At 36.3% G+C, this 23037-nt stretch overlaps 1 protein-coding gene across 1 annotated transcript in view; it reads right to left on the bottom strand.

The window, feature by feature from the left end:
* The window catches only part of Nrxn3 (neurexin 3), a 1478337-nt gene that overhangs the window by 913542 nt on the left and 541758 nt on the right, over positions 1–23037 (bottom strand). Inside the window, exon 8 of the mRNA XM_028777283.1 lies at positions 22465–22491. Coding sequence (XP_028633116.1) covers positions 22465–22491 — 27 coding nt within the window. The remainder of the gene's footprint in view (positions 1–22464; positions 22492–23037) is intronic.

Below are 23037 nucleotides of genomic sequence, written 5' to 3'. Positions count from 1 at the left end.
CTTATCTTCTTACTTATCCCTTCCACTATTAAGAGAAGATAAGAGAGAAAAGAAAGCCAGATGTCATGTAGGCAAGAACAAAGTTTAGAAAGAACACAAATACCCTGCACCTTGCATGTATGTGTGCATGTGTGTGTATTGTGTGTGTGTGTGTGTGTGTTGTATCATGAATGCATGTATAAGGTGCAGGGTGTCATCCATTGAAGGAGTCTGCCTTACCCCAAGCCTACTACTTCCAATTTCTCCACCTCCTGAAGGAGAGCTGGCCCCCTGCTGCCACCAGCTCCCAACTGCAAGAACAGCTGGTGGAATATATTTCAGCACTGAATCTTAGTGAAGAGCATAAATTCCATAAGGGCCTGCTGCAAGCACAGCTATCACCAGCCTGACTGAGCTATTTTTGGAACCATTTTAAAACTGATTGTCCAACACTCACCCCCTACAGTTGTCCAATTTACCTAATTCCCCAACCCCCCAACCTGAGCCACCAAAGACTGACTGATCAATAATATGATAATGAGCAGGCAGCCAAGAGAAGAGAACTTGTAAACAACTGCCATAAGTAGATAGATGTAGGAGAGATACACAATACAGAAGACATGCTTAAGGCTTTAGTGTCTTTACACAAAGAGCCCTGTAAAACTTCAAGCATCGCAGATGGACTGGAGGTGGGCTGGGAGGAGGGAGGACTGATGGAGGGAGGAGGGAGGCAAAGGGAGCCTGCAATGTACAAAAAAAATCTCAAGCAGCTTCTCTCTCTCTCTCTCTCTCTCTCTCTCTCTCTCTCTCTCTCTCTCTCTCTCTCTCTAACTGAATTCTTGATTTAGCAGTAAAAGATAAAGTGGCTTAATTCTGTTTGCTTTTTGCACTATTATTTAGGATGTTTTGGTGATGTTTTATGGCAACACATGCATGTCTTACAGGAAGAAAAAAAATCAGCCACACTGTTCCAGGGGACCTTCAGATGAAAGTTTGCCTTGCTCTTAAAGAGCTAAAAAAAAAAAAAAAAAAAAAGAACAAAACAAAACAAAAAAAACCTTTCCATTCTCTATCATATTTGTGTATACACACAGATACCTGGTTATAGGAGTTCAAAAACAATATTACAAAGGCTACAAAGGACTGCCACTCAAAAGTAGGTGAAGTGTCAGGATTCCAGGGTTCCCATTAAATGCCCTAATTAATTTTTTTCCCAAAAGAAAAGGTTTCTTTTCTGTTTCCAATTTCTGCATAGTGGTAATGCACTGCAGTGGAATTCAAGGTGACAGGTTCAGAGGCAGAGGGCTGTAGGGCTCAGGTAAGGAGCTGGACTACCTCTGTATTCCCTCTGCTCCTGCCTCGCCTTGAATACATTTCTCAGCCTCTTGGATGCCAGAAGATGTAAGCTAGATCACAGTATTCAGGATATAACACTTTTTCTAAAGCTTCCTGTTGTTTCCAAGAGTAATATCCATGTTCTTCTTGGATTGACAAGACCCTGCCAGGTACTCACCTAGCTTTGTAACTTACCCCTCCCATCCCCAAATCCCAGTGCACATTCTTCTTGGCTCTCTAAGGACATGTCTTCTCTCTGTCATAGAAACAGCATAGCTGCCTTGTCCTCACCTTCAAGCTGACAGGGCTGTCTGCACTGTTTCCCCACAGGGATGGTTCTCATTGCTCATTCTCATCTCACTGGCCCCTCCTTAGGGATACCTGTCCTATCTGTCCTCTGATACCTAGCCCTTCCCATTCCTGTTCTTAGCCTTGCTACTTACTACTCGCATGTAAATTGTCTCACTCTTCCTATAAAATACCAACTGTCTTGCTCACAGCTACATTATTGGCACTTAAAAACATAGGCACTCAATAAATATTGTATGAATATTGTTGAACACACTTAAGTCTCCTTTCTTCAAAGGGGAATCTTCATGCCTCTTTGGCAGGGTTGTTGAAAGGACTACTTAAGAAAATAAACATTAATTTTATTCACAGTGCCTGAAATTCAGAGTTCTTAAAATATTTGGCTTTTTTCCCCCCTCAGATTTGGGATAGCTGAGAGATAGCTACTGTCTATCATTGTATCCATCCCAAGTTAATGTTTCTCCATTATCAAGGCTCAAAATCATTGAATACTTTTCCTTTCTCAAAATGCTTCTTCCAAGTATCCCTGACCTGATATTTTTCTTCTATATCAAGTTGATTTGACTCTTTTCTTGAGAAAAGAAACAGAAAGCTGAAAAGTGTTTGCATTTCTCAGAGTACACATGGGAACAAGGTCACGAGTTCATTCTTCAGTCCAAAGGATGTCTATCTTGCTGTGCTTCGGAGGTAGGTGGACACTGGAATAACTGTAAACTGCTGCGACCCTGCAAGGGCCCCTGCTGGAAGGGCTGCAAGGGCCCCTGAAGAAAGAGATCATTCCCAAGAGGGATGAAGAGGACATGAGAAATAGCGTAACCAGCATCAGTGAGCAACTTACTATGTATTAGTTAGTACAGTTGCTAAAGAGCTCTAAAAACAAAACAAATTATTTTCCAAACCCTGGAGATAGAACATGGGAAAGGTAAGCAGTCATTGGTGGCAGTAGTTTGAACTCCAGGTAGGTGGTATGGCAGATGGGGACATTCATCTCCAAAAATATTCATCTACTATCCCTAGATTATAAATCTTTAGGATTCTTATCTTCCCCCCCAGGAAGCTGTTTCTTAAGCAGAACTAAGTAACAAGTTCCAGAAACAATGATTCGTAAGAGCATGAGTTTTATCTCTTACCAGGGCTCCATACAACCTCAAGAAGACCAACACATCCAGAACTACATGGGGATCCCCACTTGAAAGTTGTCCATGAGATCATTAGTCTTTTTCAGGATTGAAACTATTCAGGAGCAAAGATAGTGTTACTGGTAGAGTATTCAGTTTTCTTTGATCACAAGAGTTGACCTAATATTAATTACATTATGGCCAACATCCATTTGCATTTGAAAGCTGGAGGCAATTATCCTCAGGAGATTCCTTTGGATTCCAGTGGAGGCTACCTTTGATCTGGCCATGTTGAAGCATTCATGCACCCTCCTGTCCTCCTCTTTTCCCCGTTGAGAAAATGGATGAGATTAGCCACTTTTATGTAGCAAGGCACAGGTAAGATTTGTCCAAGGCCCATACAAAAAGGGAAACAGATGAAACTATACCGTGACTCTTATGAAGCCCAATTGCAAACTTTCGAGCATGTGCTATTTTAATTGGTAGTTTAATTATGAAATATCAGAGCTCCTGTAGTTCCCAGCTGTTTTCCATGAACAGCTGCCTCTTTATAAGGTAAAACATTGGGCTAAGTAGTCACACCTGGAATCGGGAATAATTCTCAGTAAGAATGATGGAACAGAGTACTCAATAGTGTTAACACCTTACTGGAGCTTCAAGAAGCAACCTTCATTGACAGTTTGATTGATATAATTATGTGCAATTAAAAACCCTGATAACTATTTTTTTGCTCAACGAAACAAAGCTAACCTGTTTTTGAATTTGAAACAATTTTGTAAAATAAACCAAAGAGATTCTTTTCAAAGTCTTTCTCCTACCAAGGCCCAGGGAAGCAGAGGACATTCTAGCTGGTGTCTTTTATATAAGATCCCAAGAAGAGGCTAAGAAGAGAGAACAACTTCATGTACCTCAGTGGTAGTTCCACTATCTAGAAGGCATTGTAAGTGGTGATGGTAATTATGTGGGCCTTTGTGCACTGTGACTGTATCGCTACTGGTACTCCACATCAAGGCTTCCTAGGAAAGGTGACAATTCCAGGTAAATCATCAATAAATGAATGTGTTAGGATCCTATCCACTGAACATCATAGCTCCTGTCATCAAACTCACACCTACAAACTATGACTTGAAAGTGAAAGTAGGTGCTTTACTGTGAAAAATCACACAGCTTTGGCCTTCCAAAGAGGTTAGTGGGAAAATTATGTTTCTTCCATCCCATTCAAAAGGAATTTGGCAAACATTTTTGCAGCTTACCTAACATCTGTGTCACACTTAGATGTAATTTTTAAAGTTTTATTTCACTATAGATGGTTATTATACTAGAAAATGGTCTTTGAAATGCAATTCTTGACTTTAAGGTTATTTGAAGTCTTTTAAATATTTGCTGAGCTTTAAATGCTGTTCAATGAAGCTTTTGTAGATAATCAATGTAACATTATTACATTGTTGTCAAAAGTCAGAAGTTCAATGTGATATATACAATAGAAATTTCATAGATTTGGCCCTAGACATGATGAAGACATATATTTCAAAACATTCCCCTTAAAACACTTGCTACCAATGATTCTTAGAGGGAGATTCAGCATGCTTACATGCATGTATTGTAGCCCCCATGAAGACAGAAAAGAATTAAGTAAAGTCACTAATCACTATTTCACTGTTAATCTTTAATGCTCCATAAGCTATGGTATTTTACTAAATACACATGGGAACCTCTGTGGAAAATAAACATACTTATTCAGATTTAAATTGTTTTAATTAAAAGAATTCCACCATAACACCTTGTGATAAGACTGGGAATGTCTGCTCATGAGTGGTGGTTTGAATGAAAATGACCTCCATAGGCTCATAGGAAGTGACACTATTAGTATGTGTAGGCTTGTTCGAAGAAGTGTGTCATTTGGGGTTTAGCCTTGAAGATTCAGATACTCAAGTCAAGCCTTGTGTCACTCTCTCTTCCAGCTGCCTTCCAATTGGACGTAGAATTCTCAACTACTTATCCAGCACCATGTCTGCTTGCAGACTACCATACTTCCCACCATGATGATAATGGACTAAATCTCTGAACTATGTAACCCAGTACTATATAATGGCTTGCTTTATAAGAGTTGCCATGACCAGTGTCTCTTCACAGACACAAAACCCCTAAGACACCATGCTATATACATGTTTGTTAGCATCTATTCTCACAGGCAACTGTACATTAGAAAGTTTATACTCTGTTATCAGAGATGCTAAATTTTGGGTTCTACCTTTAATAAAATTTTATTTAATTCCAAATCAAAGGCAAGTTCAGAATTTAACTAATTCTGGTCTGGCAAGTTCCTTTATAGCCCCCATAAAGGATGGTTTAAAGAAGCAGATAAAGACATTAAGACTTAAATGCATATAAAAATATTTTAAGCATTCCATAAATAACCTAGAAGAAGTATTTTACTTTAATCAACTAAACTGGAAATAATGACTCAGGCTTCCATATTTCCTAAGATCATTTATCATGATGAAGGTATGCACACACACACAGACACACACACACACACAAACACATGATGTTGAGTGTATTTGAAAGAATATTTTTGAAACTTCAGTTATTTCATTAATTCAGCCTCACTCCCCGGCTCTAGGTATCTGAAATTTTAACAGTTTATTTGCTTATGGTGTTTTAGATTCTTCTATAACTCTTAATAGATCATAGAATTCATTAGTATTCCTCTCTGACACTGGTATCAAATACCATTGCCTCGTAAAGTAACTTCTTTCCAGGGGAAGCACTCTAATTAACTTCCCTGAACTGGTCTTAATTTTCTGAGAGCCAATTTTTCAAATTCTACTTAATTGAGGAAAAGGACTTGAATTTTTAGTCGAATCAACACAAAGCATTTTATTTAGATACAGACAGTTTTCTTTGAATTTGTGTTTTTACAACCTCAGTTTTCTTAAAAAGGTATTTTTAACTAATTTTCTTTCCAAAGCTTTAGGAAATTATAAGACCAGACATGATATATTCTCTGTAATAATTCAAGCTGATCCCTTTAAAGATAAGATTTTTCCTCAATCTGCAATTGTCAATAACTCAGGACTTCTAAGAATTCACAATAAAGGCAACCAGTGGCCAAACAGGAATTAAAGATCACTAACTGCTGTGAAATCCACTCTACTGTCTGACTGAGTTTATATGTTGACTACAGTTGATTTTTGGATACAGTGCCAAAGCTGTATCCATAATACAGTTTGTATAGTGAAATAGTGACAGAGGTAACTACAGTATTTACTCTCTGGCCCTTTGTAGAAAAAGTTAGCCAACTCCTACATAGACTCCTCAAGTTTCCAATCTTACTGGAGATATTCAGATATAAAATGTATTCATGGCCAATGGATCCTAGTGTGAGATGCACATTGAAAGCTGCCGTTATTTCCAGCTAAAGCGACCTGAAAGCCAATCTGCCTTCCCTCCATGTATTTTAGCATCAATAGAATTACTCACTGGTGGCATTCAGATCAATAATAATTGAACTATAAACTAAGTGGTGATTTAGAAAGGGAAGTTAAACCAATATGTAATCACGTAAGCATGTGGTAAAATTCTCATCAATAAGCACTTGCTACCTGCAGGTAAATGTGACATGAACTGACTCGGGATGCAGAGGGTCCAAGTGAACCAGTTCTTTGACACAAATCAATTTGAACTGAAGGACATTACCACACTGTAGGAGAGTAAATGCTTGCCTTCAACAGTGGTAGCAATAAAATCAAGTACAACCAAGTGTGCTGTTATACAGAGCAAAGTATATTTGTAAGTACAAGGAAAAACTCTTCTGGGAATACCAATGTTAGATAAGGTCTAGCTCCCTGAAGGGATATTGTCATTTTCTTCTGACATTGTTTTGAATAAGAGCTGGCCATGAGGCTAAGATAGTCAGATAGCTCAGCATGCCAACTCCTACTGCAGAGCACAAAATCAGAACAAAGACAAGGCCATGGCAAACTAGTATAGCTGCTCAGTGGAGGCCTGCATAAATTATTTCTTCCAGCAAGATATTGAAAACTGGCACAGCCTGCGTACCCATAGGGATGATAGTTATTGTGCCTACAGCATGTGTTTCTCTTTCCCTGATTTACAGGAAATGAATTTGGTCTCATTCTGTTGCAAAACACTTTTGAAAATGATGCAGCTTTTGTTTAAAACATCTACATACCATTACATAGTTTTTCCATCTTCCATTCCCTCTGAAGGTAAGTCATTGGCCTTATCTTTAGATTAGGTGAAGGTGATACAAGAAAGTAAATCAGAAGTGATGAGATTTTCATAGCTCTCTGCTAAAAATGGTGAGATGGTAAATGGACAATTATTCCTTAAACGTTCCTTTTATAGCTCTCCCCCAATCCCAGAGGATATCTGAGGCAATGGTACATTAGTGTGATAATGTGCAAATTCAGCTTTCTAGTTGCTGTTGACCCACTAGAGAATCAAACCATAATTAAACCTATGGATGTTGAGGTTCAGTGACAATGAATGAAGAACCTGACTTTCCATTCATGCTAGACATCAGGGTAAACTGGTCCTTCAGAAAGAGAAGTGAGGGCATCATGATATGAGCATTGGTATGTATTAAGATCATACAGAGAGAACTGATCTTTGGTGATGAAATTAGCCTAGTCAAAGTTCAGACCATTAAAAATAGTATTCATAAACAAACCATTTTTCACTCAACAGGAAAATGTGATGGGCTGCTCTATGGCATTGTGTGAAACGTTGTGGGGAAAAACAGCTTATAAAAACCAACATTATTTTTGGCCATGTCAGAAGCCGTGCAAAAGTAATTAGGACTTTATGAAATACAGTACTGAAAGGAAAAAGAATGTAGCCTAATCCTACGATATAAAATAGGTATATTATATTTCAAGATTATATCATAGAGAAATATATAACATTACCCTGTCATAGTTTCTAGGTGGTTTCACTTCTCCACTTTAAGGTTCATAGAGCAACGGTACCTTTCTCCAGTGTGAGTTTCAAAAGCATGAAACTTGTTTACATGATCCTTAGTATTTTGAAGATCAGTATTTTGTAGCACTGCCTTGAAAGTCCTAAGAATTTTATGATTAACTCTGTGCTTTACAAGTGAAGCTCATGCTTTACAGTGGATATGAGCCAAGAATTTGATGTCATAACTCATGAGGAATCCTGGCCACTTGCTTTTTTATCCCTGTGTTATGAGTTTGTAGCTTGAGTGACTGAATATCTGCACTTGCCTCTTACTTGACGTATTGGGAAAGAAGTTATGGAAGAATGACGAAAGCCTCTATCCTGTTCTTTGAACAAGGAGCTTGTAATTGCATTCTGTACCATGTCCCATGAGTCATGCAGATAGTCTTATCTTCTGCATCTCTGTCTCTGTCTCTGTCTCTGTCTCTGTCTCTGTCTCTCTGTCTCTGTCTCTTTCTCTCTCTCTTTCTCTCTCTCTTTCTCTCTCTCTTTCTCTCTCTCTCTGACTAAAAGATACATGTGGGGCTGAAAACAATGGCTCAGACAATAAAGTGCTTTTTATACAAGCATGAGGACCTAAGTTGAAATCCCAGGGCCCAGATAAAAGTTACATTTGGCACTAAAGAGGCTTATGCCTTTAATTCCAATACTCAGGTGGTAGAGGCAGATAGATAGATCTCTATGAGTTTAGGTCCAGCTCGGTCTACGTAGTGAGTACATAGTGAAAATACCCAGAGCTACAAAGTTAGACCTTGTCTCAAATACCCAAAATGAAAAACAAAAGCAGAAACAAAAAAATGTTTTTCAGAAGAAATACTTCTACAATGGACACATGGCGAGAAGTTGGGAGATGTGAATGCAGCAACTCATTGTTCAGCCTAACTGGATCACGGAACTCCAGGTTCAATGAGAGACCCTGTGTGTCAACGAACATGCTAGAGTAAACAATAAATGAAAACATCCAGTATCAACCTCAGACACAGGCATGCATGCAAACACACGTGCATGCCTGTGCACATGCATACACACACACACACACGTATACCTACATATACATTCGTACACATCACACAATTACATACAGCACACATATACCTAGAAGATGTATGAAAGAACTGAAAATAGTAAGAACAAAGTTCATTCTCATTAAATGTTAGGCAATCCTCTATAATACTCATTCTTTTTTTGCCCCTTGTATATATTTCATTATGGGCAAACATGTATGTGCCTATTACACATCTTAATCAACTACATCAGGGCCAATTTAACTTCTGTCAGACTGAATTGAAGGGTTGATTCCCATGACTTCAGTAGAGAAGGGTTCACAATCCTTAATAATCTCATCTTCCTTAGAGAGACATAAAAATCTCTGAAATCATTCCATATAAGGTTCTGTACTGGCTGCCACAAACCCCTCCATTAAAACCCTGGAAATTATCATGGGTTCACTCAACTTCTTCAAACACCAATCCTGTCCTGTCTCCTCAAGCATTTTACAAAAGAAGCAATTCCTTTTGATAAATCAGAAAGGTCAGAGAAATACCCAAGAGGCCTCCGAAACTGATGCTTCTATTGTTACAAGTTCAAATGATCCACGAGCAGGATAGGTGCCAAGAGATGTTAAGAGCACCAGTGGGCTTGGGTGCTTGTTTTAAATACTAGGATAGAAAGTATATGCTTGGGAGCTATGCTGCTATTCATTTTCCTCTTCACTGAATGACATTATAGCTCTTACCATTAATGATGGGGCCTCAGAGAAACCACCCCAGGACCAAACCCTGATTATTAGCAGAGCAAATTCAACAGACCCAGAGGCTCAGCCATTGCTCTGTGCAATACTGCCACCTAGGCTGGGAGTGTTATTTGTTTTTTATTTTGTTTATTCTCCTTTTTCTGAATCATCTGCATTCTCTTTAAAGGAACAGTTTGAATCTTAGAATTGTCTATAAAAATGATATGTGAATGGATATAGTTTTCTAAGATGGAGAAGATACAAAACTTACAAATATAACATATACAGAAAAAATGCTAAGAATGAGTTATGCCCTAAATATTTATAAAAGTACTCACTCTTTGAGGGAAAGATGAATCAAGTGGTTTTGAAGTAATATTTTCTAATATGTGTATACCTGTAGCTTTGTAACATACTAGGGCTTTGGAAGAAATTCAAAAAACAAATTTCTTTTCAGAGATTAGACAAATATCCATAAATGGTTATCTATAGTATTTTTATCTGCTTTGCTCTGATTTCATATTTAGTGCATTTGGAATAAGTTTCCTTATACTGAAAAATCTATATTTATCTTCATAGGTTGATACTGTGATCCAGTTTCAAGGCATTAAACTTCTGCTTAACAGTTGATTAAATAAATGTAAATTAATGTCCTATTCTATATCCAACCTAGTACTGGTCAGGTAACATAAAATAATTAGTATATCTTCCCAAGTGTGGAAGTGCCAAGAGATGGTTTCAGATAGATAGGCAAGTAAATAAAGTGATGGCTATACAGTGACAGTTCTGAGATATGCACAGTACTGTAAGACATTAAAGATGGACAAATCTAGACCTGTTAAGCTAGTGAAAAGAATTCTGTGTGTGGTTACAGTCAGCCAGAATGTCATGGAAGGGTGTGTAGATAGTTGATAAGCAGATACACAGAGGACTGGTATATGCAGTATTCAAAGTAGAGCATGGGCATGAGAAGGAGTGTAAAAGTGCTCAGGGAACTGGGGAAACCAAAACTTGCTGGCAAAGAATAAAGCATTAGAGTATGATGGAAAGAGACAAGAGAGAGGAACATCTATGTTACTAAAAGATGCTCAATAAACATCTGGTGCAACTCAGCAATTAGATAATGAAGTAAATTCAACTGCAGCTTTCTAGGTTACCTCTTTTAATATAGTCTATAGGCCACCATGGTAATTCCTAATTCAGTCTATAGCCTCCTAAACTCCAAGTTTATAGAACTAAATACTGAATAGTTATGAATAATGATAGAACAATAATGTAAATTTAGAATGCTATAGCCATCTATGAATGACTCTTGATGGCTCAGCATTTCAGAAGAACAAATTGAAGAAACAGGATTTAACAGTGAGTGACTGGATGTGCACTCTATCATATTCACTGTTGGTAATTAATTGGTCATTTGTTGTCTTTTACATTCCCATATAAACAGCAGAGATAGGGAAGGGGTAAGGCTTTGAAACAAGCAGACACAGAGGATAGGATAAGAATATGTCTTGTATCTAAAAGGAAGACAATGTGCCACTCTATAAAAATGTGATGAACAACTCAACATGTTAATACAAATCAAATCTTTATTTCAGGTTTTGACAAGCACAAAATCAATGGCTGCTATTAGGTGATTACATAATCAGTAAAATCTTTGAAATTCTAGGTACTTTAAAAATGATGAACAGTTGATCAAAGTTTAAGTGCCCTTTACATGGACTTAGCATCCATTCATGCTGTGGCAAAAAAGTAGAAGCTCACAGGATGTATTGATGAAGGAGAAAGAATGATGTAATATCTTCAGGTTCGATTTCCATGCCAATGAAATGTTAATCATGATTTTCCCACATGTGCACATGTGTGTATTTAAAAAAAACAAATATGTAGGTGTATGAATAAACCAAACCATAAAGAAATATGTATATATTTAACTATGCTGTTATAATAATAACTAATATACTGGATGATTCAATATCTAGTTTCTTTAAAAATTTCTGGCTGTCTCTTAAGTTTCTGTTTTGAATTGGTTGATTAGCTGAAGGCTTTGCTTGTCAATAATGGTGGTCAGTGAAGCTAAATATTTATTCTAATTATTGGCAGCTATACATACACAGTGGGAGTTTTTTGCAATTGTTTGTTTTGTCACACGGAGAGATGGCCACACTTCTTTAGCCTTGAGTTGCCAGCCAATCAGGTTTTCTTCTATCCATCATCCTCTGTGTTTTCTCTGTGTCTTTAGGACAGGAAAGCTGTGTGCATTCTCCATCACAAGGAAATGATGTAGAGGAAATATGCATGCCTTTACCCCTCCAGCTTTTCTGTTTCTAACCTCTTGCTTTTTATGATACCTAGAGAGGAGTTGCTCCCTGTTTATTGCTGTAGACTTTATCTTGTCCACATGGTGGACAACACCTATTGTTTTGCTGTCATCTCCTAAATTTCAGGACTCTCTTTCATTCCACTACTAGTGCAGTTCATGCCACCTCCAGCCATTTAGTCTGCTGGGGGTTTGTTTGATAGGATCTTTAAAGGATTTGCCTGTTATTCTGCCTGTTCATTTTGTTTTTACTAATTCTGAGGGAAAGTGTGTCATCATTAAAAGCTTACTTTAAAAGGCAAGCGAATACTCATTTTTAAAAAGTATGAAAATTACAAAGACTCATGCTTGCTATTAGTCATCCAGAGACTTTCGGCAATGCATGGGATCCCATGGGCCCAAATTTCTCCATCTGTAGTATGTTTATATTAAACATGTGCCCTTAAGGCTAAGGGGGCTCTTGAGCTCATAATCACTCAAAAGGTTTTGCCTTAGATCACATGGTTTCTATTAAATATTTCCTCTCTTTTGGATGCACATGCAACTTAAGAGTTTTCTTTAGCCATTCAGGTGGATGGACATGGATTGTTGCAACCATTCACCACCCCTATTGCTTACATCCTTAATAACACTCTCTTGATTTTCATTTTCTAGAAGTCTGCCATTCAGTAGACACTACAGCTCTGCTGTTGACAGAGAGTAAAAGGATTGTGGACAGAAGCATCATAATTTTGTTTCTGGATAGCATATAATCAAATGTTCTCTGAAACAGCTCAATTTCCAGATGAAACTGTATATGTGTATTTGGAAGATTCGTTTCAATAGTCTACAATAAAAACTAAGCAACTCCGAATTTTTAATAAACTCCATTAAATGCTATGTGATTCCTGTTACTTAGAATATCCAGAAAAAATATTTCATTAATTTTTAAATATGTAAGCATAAGTATTTCACAGTGTGTGTGTGTGTGTGTGTGTGTGTGTGTGTAGCGTGTGCACACTTGTACACATGAACATCTGTCATGCTCAGAAGCCATCCAGGCTTGATGTGTGGCTGATGAATTTCAAACCCTGGTTCTCATGATTCTGTAGCAAGCTCTCTGAACCAATGGACAATCTTTCTGTCAAAAGTATGCCATTTCTTTTAGAACTAGCATTGTTTAGTCTGTAAATTTCCTCCTCAAATTGATCCTGAAACTGAAAACTAAATTGTCTGAGCTTTTCAGAGTCAATAAACAAACAACTATTTGTGGTTAATGACTTTAGAAAGACTAGATTTCAAATTATAATCTTCTATTTAGTGAGGTTTAGATAAAACATAAATCTTCTATTTAGTGAGGTTTAGATAAACATGAATACATATATATATGAATATATATATATATATATTTATATATATATAATTCAATATGTATATAAGATCTAAGTAAAGCAAAAATCTACATTTGGATACATTTATCTCACTACCAAGCAGGAATGAAGAGTTATGGTGGATAAGATTAGTTTTGGTAAATGATCATTGTGTAATATATACCTCATTAATTATTAAGCAACCAAACTATTCAAAGGGTAAACTGAGGTTTAATAAGACTTTAAAGTTAATTTGAGGAACTAGTGATTCATGAAGGAGCAGTTGAAATTCAGAAGTGGCTAAGGAGATCTGCTGGTGGTAGAGAGGGGATATATTTTATAGAATGGAGAAAGAAATAACATAGAGAGAACCTGTGACCCTGTGATTGATTCATTATGCACTTTATTAGGTCTATCACACTGGAAAGTCAGTTAAATAGGCTACTGGATACTTCTACATTGGATTTATATCCTGACTTTGTTTTTAAGTATAGCTTTTTTCAAATATAAGAAACAACTCCACATTTGCTTGTTCATTCACCTGGCTTTGTCTGATCAGGAATTCCTCAGGCCTAGTCTCAACTGAAGTTTACTTTAATGTTTCCTAGTCTTCAAAATAGAATTTGTGCTCAACACTAATGCTTACTAAACTTATCACCCCCAGCTCTCACTCTGCCAGTTAAACAAAATGTGTCATAATACATAAAGAAACACTCAAGAGGTAGGAAAAGCAGAAATAGCATTTTGGCTCCAAATTATAGGTGTTTAAAAGGTGAGTAGGCAAACTTGAGCATAGCTTCAAGCAAGAGGTCATATAATAATGTGCAAGTCAAAACTACAAAACAAGAATAAGGGGAGGTAGACACAGCTCAATGAAGAGCTCTATGTATCTACATGGAGATTGCACTTACAATGTGAAAGAAGAACCTATTTTAGTTAACTGCATGTCGTATTTTCACTGTGGAAATAGATCTCTGAGAGACTGCAGATAGATGAATTTGGTCTCCAACTTCTCTAAGGGAGACAAGGTACGTTAAGGATGAGGTAAGGAGATTGACAAGGCAATCTTCAGTCTATGAGAATTTCTTCTGCAATTTCCTTGAAAATCAACAATTAAAAAGTACAGATCTGACATACACAGGTAAATAGATCAATATAAGTAAAAGTTTTAAAATACTTGATAGTATATGTAAAAAGTAGGCAAACGCTATATCCTAACTGCTTGACATATGGTTCACAGTAATCAGAGTTCAATTTAAAATGATAGTTTGTCTATTTTGAAGATATTCAGATAGGGAAATTCCACTAAGTTACATCTTATTATTCAATAACTATTCTCATCTTGTTTATACATATGACTTGAAATTTCAACAAAGTCTAGTGTTTTATTTTCTCCTTTCCTTTTTCTTTGGCTTTAGATGAAACAAAAATACCAATAAGCCACTCATCCATAACGTCTCTTAAAGTTCACATTTCATCCATTCTCTTATAAGGTGTGTAATCCTAATTCTTATATTTTTTCTAAATTTCATATGTATTGGTGTGTTGACATATCATTCCAAGAATACTATTGCATGTTAGATGCTCACTGTACACAAAAGATAATTCTCTATAGCCTTGGATATCAGGGAAGTGTTAAATACCATAACAAAAGCATCATTGGTTAAAGGTGCCCAAGGAAAATGTTCTTCTCCCTCTGTTAATGTCTGGTTTGACTTGTTCTCAAAGGCTATCCCTGGAAGATGGAAATAAATGGTATTGTAGTGATTACTGTTAAATTGCCATTCATGTTCTACTTTCCTGGGAACCAGGTAGGTATCTGATAACACAGAGCCACCAGCCCTGATGATATATATAATTTTAATCATGCAGCAGGCTGGGTATGAAGAGTTCAACATGTTCACTCATCATTCCACATTTCAATAAGCCTATTGAGGATGAAATATGATTATGAGAAGAGAAATAACCTTCTCAAAGAGAGCTAGCCCTTTTTTTCTCACCATTGTCCACATGAAATTGAAGATTTTCAAAACCACGACAGAGAATACATCTAGAGACCAAAACAGACATCCTTTTACTTATCCAAAAAATCAACACCCTGAAAGTTATTGTTTCTCTGACTTCATTTCATTAGTTTTGTTTATATTATATAAAATTTATATTTGTAGAAATTAAAGGCAAAATTTTCTAATCTGATCTATGCATTTTAAAGAGAATATTTTTAGTTTAGAACACTATTAAGCTTTTATTAAAATTATATCAAGATCCCCCAAACAAATGCAGAAGAATTTGCCTTTCTATTAGCTCTTATTAACTTTAATTCAACAGCAAATATCTGTTTGACATAATATGCAGTGAAGAAGAAATCTCGACATCACATAAACAGTGTCTCCTTAATGCTTATTAGTCCCTTTATTGATGGTAAATCCAATGGTGGCTCTGGAAGTATTTGCCTTTGTCAAAAGTAATTGTCTGGAGAAAATAAGAATACCCATTGCATAGACATCTTCTAAGCAACTAAAAAATATGAATTAAGGACCCATTGCTATCCATTCCCACACATGTGAAGTTCCCAATAGAACGTCTTTCCAGTTGAGACACTATCCTTACCACATTCATTGCATTAGCATTTTAGCTATGTGACAACTGTTCCTACTCAGAAAGGTACTATAACATTTCCATTTTACTTTTTTCTATATCCTTTTTATTGGCTATTTTATTTATTTATATTTCAAATGTTATTCCCCTTCCCAGTTTCCTCTCTACAAACCCCCTCCCTCTGCCTCTATGAGGGTGCTTCCTGACTCACCCACCTACTCTCGCCTCAGTGCCCTAGCATTCCCCTACCCTGGGTCCTTGAACCTCCATAGGACCAAGGGGCTCCCCTCCCATTGATGCTACATAAGGCAGTTCTCTACTAAAGCACCAACCAAAGAGTACACATGGGAGGACGCACAGCTCCAGCTGGATATGTAACATTTCCATTTTATAGGTGAGAAAATTTTGACTGGAAGAGTGTCTTCCAAAGGTTCATAGGTGACTAATGAGAAAAGCAAGGATTGATTTCAGCTGTTTGAAGCCAGGTCCCTCCTTACATTAAATTGCCCCTCTCAGTTGACATGCTAACAAAGGTTAACATTAATATAGAAAAAAAGAGACAAACTTGCTAAGATAAATTGATATTATCCTCTAATATTTTCATTTATATATACAGCTATATATACTAATATATGTATATATTAGTATATACAGTTATATATAATAAATATAATATATATATTATATATACATACTGCTATAGCAGAGTAGTAATAAAGTACTTTAGGTAACAGTGGTGATCAAAATGTTAAATGGCAATGGTCTCTTTATTTAACTAAAGAAGTGAAAGAATCAAAAGTAAGAATCTATAAGTAACAATGAGCTGTCATTTTCGTATATGACACCTTTGGAAAAGCTATTTGCAATTAATATGAAAAAGTTTTATACTATGGAACAATATGGAAAAATAGGGAAACTAGGCATTCACATAGTAATTAACCACGTGTTTGTACAACCCTGTTGGAGTGCCTGTCAATATGTACATTCTACTGACGCTCTGGCCTGCAAGTCAACTTCTACAGATTTACCCAAAAGATGTTTTTGTAGATGTGAGCAAAGACTACTTGTTTTTTTTTAAATCCTATATTTTCTTACTTTTTGTAGTTGTAAAAAAGTGAAAAATTACCAACCTATATTAGTAGGCTAGAACATTTTAAAAAACCAGAATATTATAAAATAGTATATCTCTTCAAATGTTGTATTATATTCAAAAAAATAAAATTTCAATTTTCTTCCATGGACTATTTCCTGACTTAGCTATTTTCTTATTATTGTAACAAAATGTCTGATAAAAGCAATGTACAGAATGAAGGGTCTATATTTTATTCCTGTAGGGAAGGCATGAAGTGTGAGTCAGCTGACTGCACTGAGTTCACTATCAGGAGACAGAAGAGATAAATGCTGGTGCATAGCTCACCCTCACACGAAATCTCTCCTGTATTTTGTCTGCTTCAACAACCTTTGGGGTGGCGCTGCCTAACTTAAGCATAAACATTCTCTTCTCAGTTAATTCACTCTTAAAATTTCCTTATAGACATGCACAGAAGTTTGGTCCCTGGGTGATTCTAGATCCTGTCAAATTACCTTGATAATAAATATTAACCATCCACAACTCCTTAGAAAATCTATATTATTTGAAAAATAGGTGGAAAACTATTAATGTTTGGGTAAAAAAGATATAGGAGTAGTGCTTAAGTATGTTGTACAGTTACAAATTATCTCTGAAAGCGTATGTATTTAAAAAAATGGTATTTCCCACTCTTCTTGAGGAAGGGATTAGGTGGCTAAGAGCAAAGTCAGAAGAGAAAAAATTTTATTGCCAATGTCTTTTATTCCATATATGTCTTTAAGTACTTAAAAGTAAAATCAATTTGATTTTTTAAAAAAAGTTTGACTATTATCATTTAGTATAAAAATTGGAAACTTTCAGGCACTATGGACACAGACAGATCAATAAAGCATCATTATGCATGGGATCTTACTCTATGATTTTCTAATCCACTCAAGCTCTAAGATAAGTGGCCTTCTGTGATGAGAGTGGACTAAAGACAGCTTTAGAATTTCCTTCCAGAAAGTCGTAAGGGTGAAGCATCAGACTCTGGGAGAGTCTGTAACACGCAGGAATTAAACAGATGAATGAAATAAAACAGTTCTGTGGGTCTCACATAGATCTGGTCAGAGGATAACATCACATATTCTGATACTTTTCTATGGAGAAGAGAGAAGTGAAGACTGATAGAAAGCAAGAAGAAAGGGAGTAAGGAGGAAGTAACACAAGGAGGCAGATACCTAATATAATAAAATGAACCCTGCCAAGCTATGCTTAAATTAAGCCAGAACTACTCACACACTGTTGAGTTTGCTGAAACTATATGTGGAATAGGCATAGAAAATAAAGGCAGGGAGCTAAGGCAAAAGACCAGGCACATAATAAAGAAGCTGATTAAGAACAGAAGAAACTCTCCAGTAAACCTGTGTAGTTTTTGGAGACAGGATGTGAAAGAATGAATCTTTATGGCAAGAACCACGATTCTCTCACAGTGCATGTCTCTTGCTGATGTCAAGTTCAGAAAAATTCCCCTGTGGCACCTGAGTATCTTAACATCCCTATTTTTTATGGCCCACTAGATCTGTCTAAGAAAACATGAGTCTATTATAGAAAAATTAATAAGACTTCAAAGCCAAAGTAATTAGAGAGACGTTGGAGTTTCTACATCTATCTAAGTAATGAAGCACAAGTTCAAAGTTCCTAGAGGCCACGTCACAGTGCTGCCAGCCTGTGAGAGGAGGTTCATGTTGAGAAAACAAAGGGTAAATTGATATCCGTCAATATGTATTCCTTACAAAAGTAAAGGTTAGCAAATGATGATCATACCCCATACTTTCATCACAGCAAACATTCCAATCAATAAGAACATCTTACCTGTATTCAGAAGTGGGTGCCTCTGGGTTTGTGGCCTACTTCAAGCAACCAGAACCACAGCAATAGGCAATTTCCTCCAGAATTCTCCAGATAACAGCTCTGATTTTGTTAGCAGACTTCCAGGTCAACCTGGAGTTCAGTTCCCCAAAATGACTACTGACTCCGTTATTATTTTGCATTTTTTAAAAAATAGATTCTAAACCATAATCTTCTTTCTCAAATATCTTTAAACACACACTTGTAATACAAATAAAATTCAGAGATGAGCTCAATTTAACCAAAAACTTTGTTGTATCCACTCTGATATGTTGGATAAGAGTAATAATGATGGAATTTGTGATGTGCTTCCCTAGAAGGATTTGGAAGTCAGAGGCAGCAAGACTTAGAAGACGTGATGATAAAAAATATCAATGATACCAAGAGAGAGACAGTGTGAAAACTGAGAATGAAGAGAAACTCTCAACATGGGGGATGGTGTGGTTACTGATAGGATGGCCAAAGGAAGCTGGCCTGAGGAAGGCTTTATCTCTACCTCAAGACTTCATCTTTGTCTGTTTCCATGTTTTCTCTCCTTTAAAAATGTCACAGAGTCTTTAAGAAATATCCATGTCCCAGAATCTCTTGCAGCAAATAAATAGGAGATGCAGAGCATATATTATTTTCCTTAAATAACATTTCAGAGAACCAATAGTCTATAAAAGAGATACTATAAATTATTCTGAATGTGTATTTTGACTTAACTCATTCAGTTCAGTATGTCTCTAGTAGGAGAATAATTACCCAAGATTGGTTCAAAACTTGAACAATAACACTCTGTGCCTTTCACTAAGATGGCAGTAGGAGACAAAGCTGAGGCTTGAGAAGAAACCTTCCTCCCTCCCAATCCCAGGCTACCAGGTGATATTGTTTTCTATAAAGTGGAACTCTAGTTGATAATTGGGTAAGAAGCAGCAAGAACTCATACTCTAAAGACACAACTTCATAAGTCAAATGAGACTAAGCTGTGAATCCTGACATGAAATCAACAAGAATATACTCCAATTACTGATACATGTTTTCTCTCCAAATTTCGTTGCATAGTATTCTCAAGTTCTTTCATTCGTGTGCCAATAATATGAAAGACGGATTAGAGAAGATAAGCCATACAAAGAAAATGCCTTTGAGTTTTTTCCCCCTTAAACATCTATACCTATTACAGGCTTCTGCATAATGCATCATTTTGATTCCAGTGTCAGCCATAATAATAGTTCAACCCTAAAATCTACCTCAGGAAAATGTGTCACATTTACTTTGTGATTCTACATTACTCTGTGTATGTCTGCATACTTCTGAACTAATGATCCTAGACTTGTTTAAAGAAACTTTTTTCTCTTTGAGACAATTATGGTTCAATTATGGTTCACTGGATAGTATACTACTATCTTGATGGGTTCTGTAAGATTAACAGTCAGCATCTTAAATGATTATCATGATAACTGAAAAGTAAGACTTCAAATTAAATAACCCCAGTCTGTAAATGAAAACCAGTTATATATGCTCAATGCTCTGATCAAGTGGGTTGAGAACATACCCTTGCTGCAATGTTTTCCTCCCAAGGCTATTCATGGTTCTGAATAGAAAACACTCTACCAGGTTATCCCAGCCATGATAATCCTGGAACTTACCTCTGCTAACATCTAGGATTGGATGGGATATAGGAAATTGGCTCCATGAACAAGTAGGACTGGAACAGGAAAATACCTATTGATAACTTGATCAAATAACCTTCACTTCTCTTCAAGTAAGTCTCAAAAGTCAATGCATTCTGGAAATGAGATTTTCCACCTCATGTGGAATTTCTATTCTCCAAAAAGTTAGAGAAAAATCTTCTCATAGGAATGATATAATTTCTAAAGAAGTCAGACTCAAGTCTGACATGTAAGATTCCATGTATGAAATGTCTAGAAAGAACAAATTTGCAGAAAAATGTGTACATCAGTAGTTACGTAGGAATAAAGGTAGGAGCAGGGTTTAAATGCAGATAAACAAGTGAGGAATCTGGTGGCAATGATGTTAATGTGATGGAAGTGATGACTGCAGAAATTTACAGACTTAATTATGTGATTGAGTTATAGGCTCTTGATCGGTGCCTTCAGGGAATAAAAATTATATCCTTAAATGCTGCTTAAAACAACAAAATATTCCAAAACTCCAGGCTTTGGAAAGAAGGGATGTCTTAATTAGGCTTTTAGCTATCGAAATAACATGAGAAATTTCTGCCTAATTAGAAATATTTTAACACAGCAAAATAGGACATTGCTTAAAATAACTGTAAGTAATGCCAAGATCTGTGTAAAACTTTCTATGGAATGATTGTTTATATATGTAACTTTTCTTACATTTCCTTAAGTTATAAAGAATGTGAAGAACTATGCCTTAATTAATTAATTAGTTTAATTAATTAAAAATGTGAAGAACTATGCCTTATTAATTCATCATACTGATGCTACATCTAAGAAAGAATGCTGATCCAGCAACTATATAATTCTTGAAAGATGGAATTATCAAGTCAATGAATGATATGTTAGATAGTTTGTTATCCTTTCTCTGTGTTCATTCCTCCAGGAAGACTCCAGTAAAGAAAAAGCCAGAGACCAGCTATCACTATGACTTCTGTGTGCTAGGATGCTTAAATGATTGAATTGCTCTTCCAGAATGCTCTAAAGACTACATTTCCTACATGCAGGATGGAGTTGTATCTGGTAAAGCAAAGTATACAGAAGTGATGATGGCTACTTCCAGATATGTCAGAGAAGCATGCTGTTTAACTACCTAAGATCTCTCCTCTCTGTGGATGCAGAACTGATATTTTCCAAGGGGGTTGGCCTACATCAAGGAAGAATCCCACAATCTCGAAGAGTGGTTTTGGAGAGCCATTCAACTGACACTAGACTTCATCTGAATTAGAAAGAACTCTTTCCATTGTTTTGAGTCACTGAAATTTTAGGATGCTTTGTTATACAAGTGAGTATTAATTAGCCCAGCTGGTATAAGACACAAGAGCACTCAATGGATATTTTCCCTTTTAATCATTATGCCCTATTCTTTCCAGTCTCATCTTTCTTTTGTCTTCCTCTTTCCCTTCCTCCTCACCTACAGTTAATGTTCACTTTTTAAGAGAGAGAAAGAAAGATAATGAGATGTTTTCAAAATGTATATTCTTAGGATCTTTCTTCAAGAGCTGGGACATTTGAGTGGACAACAGGGAAAAGGATGGATGGATGGTAATGCCCTTTACAGGAACCATAGTGAGTCTGTTTGGTTAAAATGTTGCATCATCTCCAAGAACAGGCTTTTGCCTGCCCCTCTCAAATCTCCAACAGTGACACATGCCAGGGAAGAAATGTCAGAGTCAGCAGCCACCTCTGGGTCATGAACTTTGCATTTATAGGCTACAGTATTGGGTAGTGGAGAAGTGCGTGCTGGCTGCTCTCAACTAAAGGTTTTTGTTCGCCCCAAGGGTAAGTTTCTGAAGACAACACATTACCATTGCAGTTCATTTTTAGGTGACCTCAGGATCTAGAGCCCTTTCCTCCTTTTCTGCACACAGAACAAATGCAAGAAAAGGGAAGAAGGGAGGACCCACCCCCATCAGAGATACAAAGACTTGTAAGCACTAACGCCCCAACCCTCCAAATTACCTGTGACTCCCCTCCAAACTTGTCAAAAAATAAAACAATCCAAATAAAAACCAGCGCTCATAAAACAGTAAACAAAATAAAGTCAGTTTTTCTTTTCTTTTTAAAGAACAAAATGAAACTTGAGGAAAAACTTACTGGAGTTACAGTTTATCCTGATACAGTCTAGATGGGGAAAAATAAATGAAAGATGAAATTGCATCCTTCAAGGTAACAGCTGCAGACATCCAAAAACAATCAGTCCACCCTTCCGGGGACAGACACACGCAAGAAATGTGGCCATTTTATATTTATATATATACATATACAATATATACAAAATTAAGGGTGGGTGTATATGTACAGTATATTAATTAGTAAATTTGGATACATATATATATACACACACACACATATATACACATATGTATAGAGATATATACTGGTATACATATATATCCACAATAGACATCAAGACTAATTCCTTCTATTTGTTTATTTATTTTTTGGTTTTCAAAAATTCCCTATTATTATGTATAAAATATTACACGGTTGGGTTTTGAAATTTTAATTTTGTTGTATTTCTGAAATTAGAAAAATTATTCCACCAAATACAGATTATAACCTATAATTTATGACCTTAAACTGATCTTTGAAAACATTAAAGAGAATTTTGAATTAGTATTCCAAATATAATCACCAGTCTGACACATTGTGTCAATTTTTTTTTTT

The sequence above is a fragment of the Grammomys surdaster genome, unplaced genomic scaffold, assembly GCF_004785775.1.
Source record: "Grammomys surdaster isolate TR1022 unplaced genomic scaffold, NIH_TR_1.0 279, whole genome shotgun sequence".
In the NCBI taxonomy this organism is placed as follows: domain Eukaryota; kingdom Metazoa; phylum Chordata; class Mammalia; order Rodentia; family Muridae; genus Grammomys; species Grammomys surdaster.
This window is presented reverse-complemented; position numbering and strand designations above follow the sequence as displayed.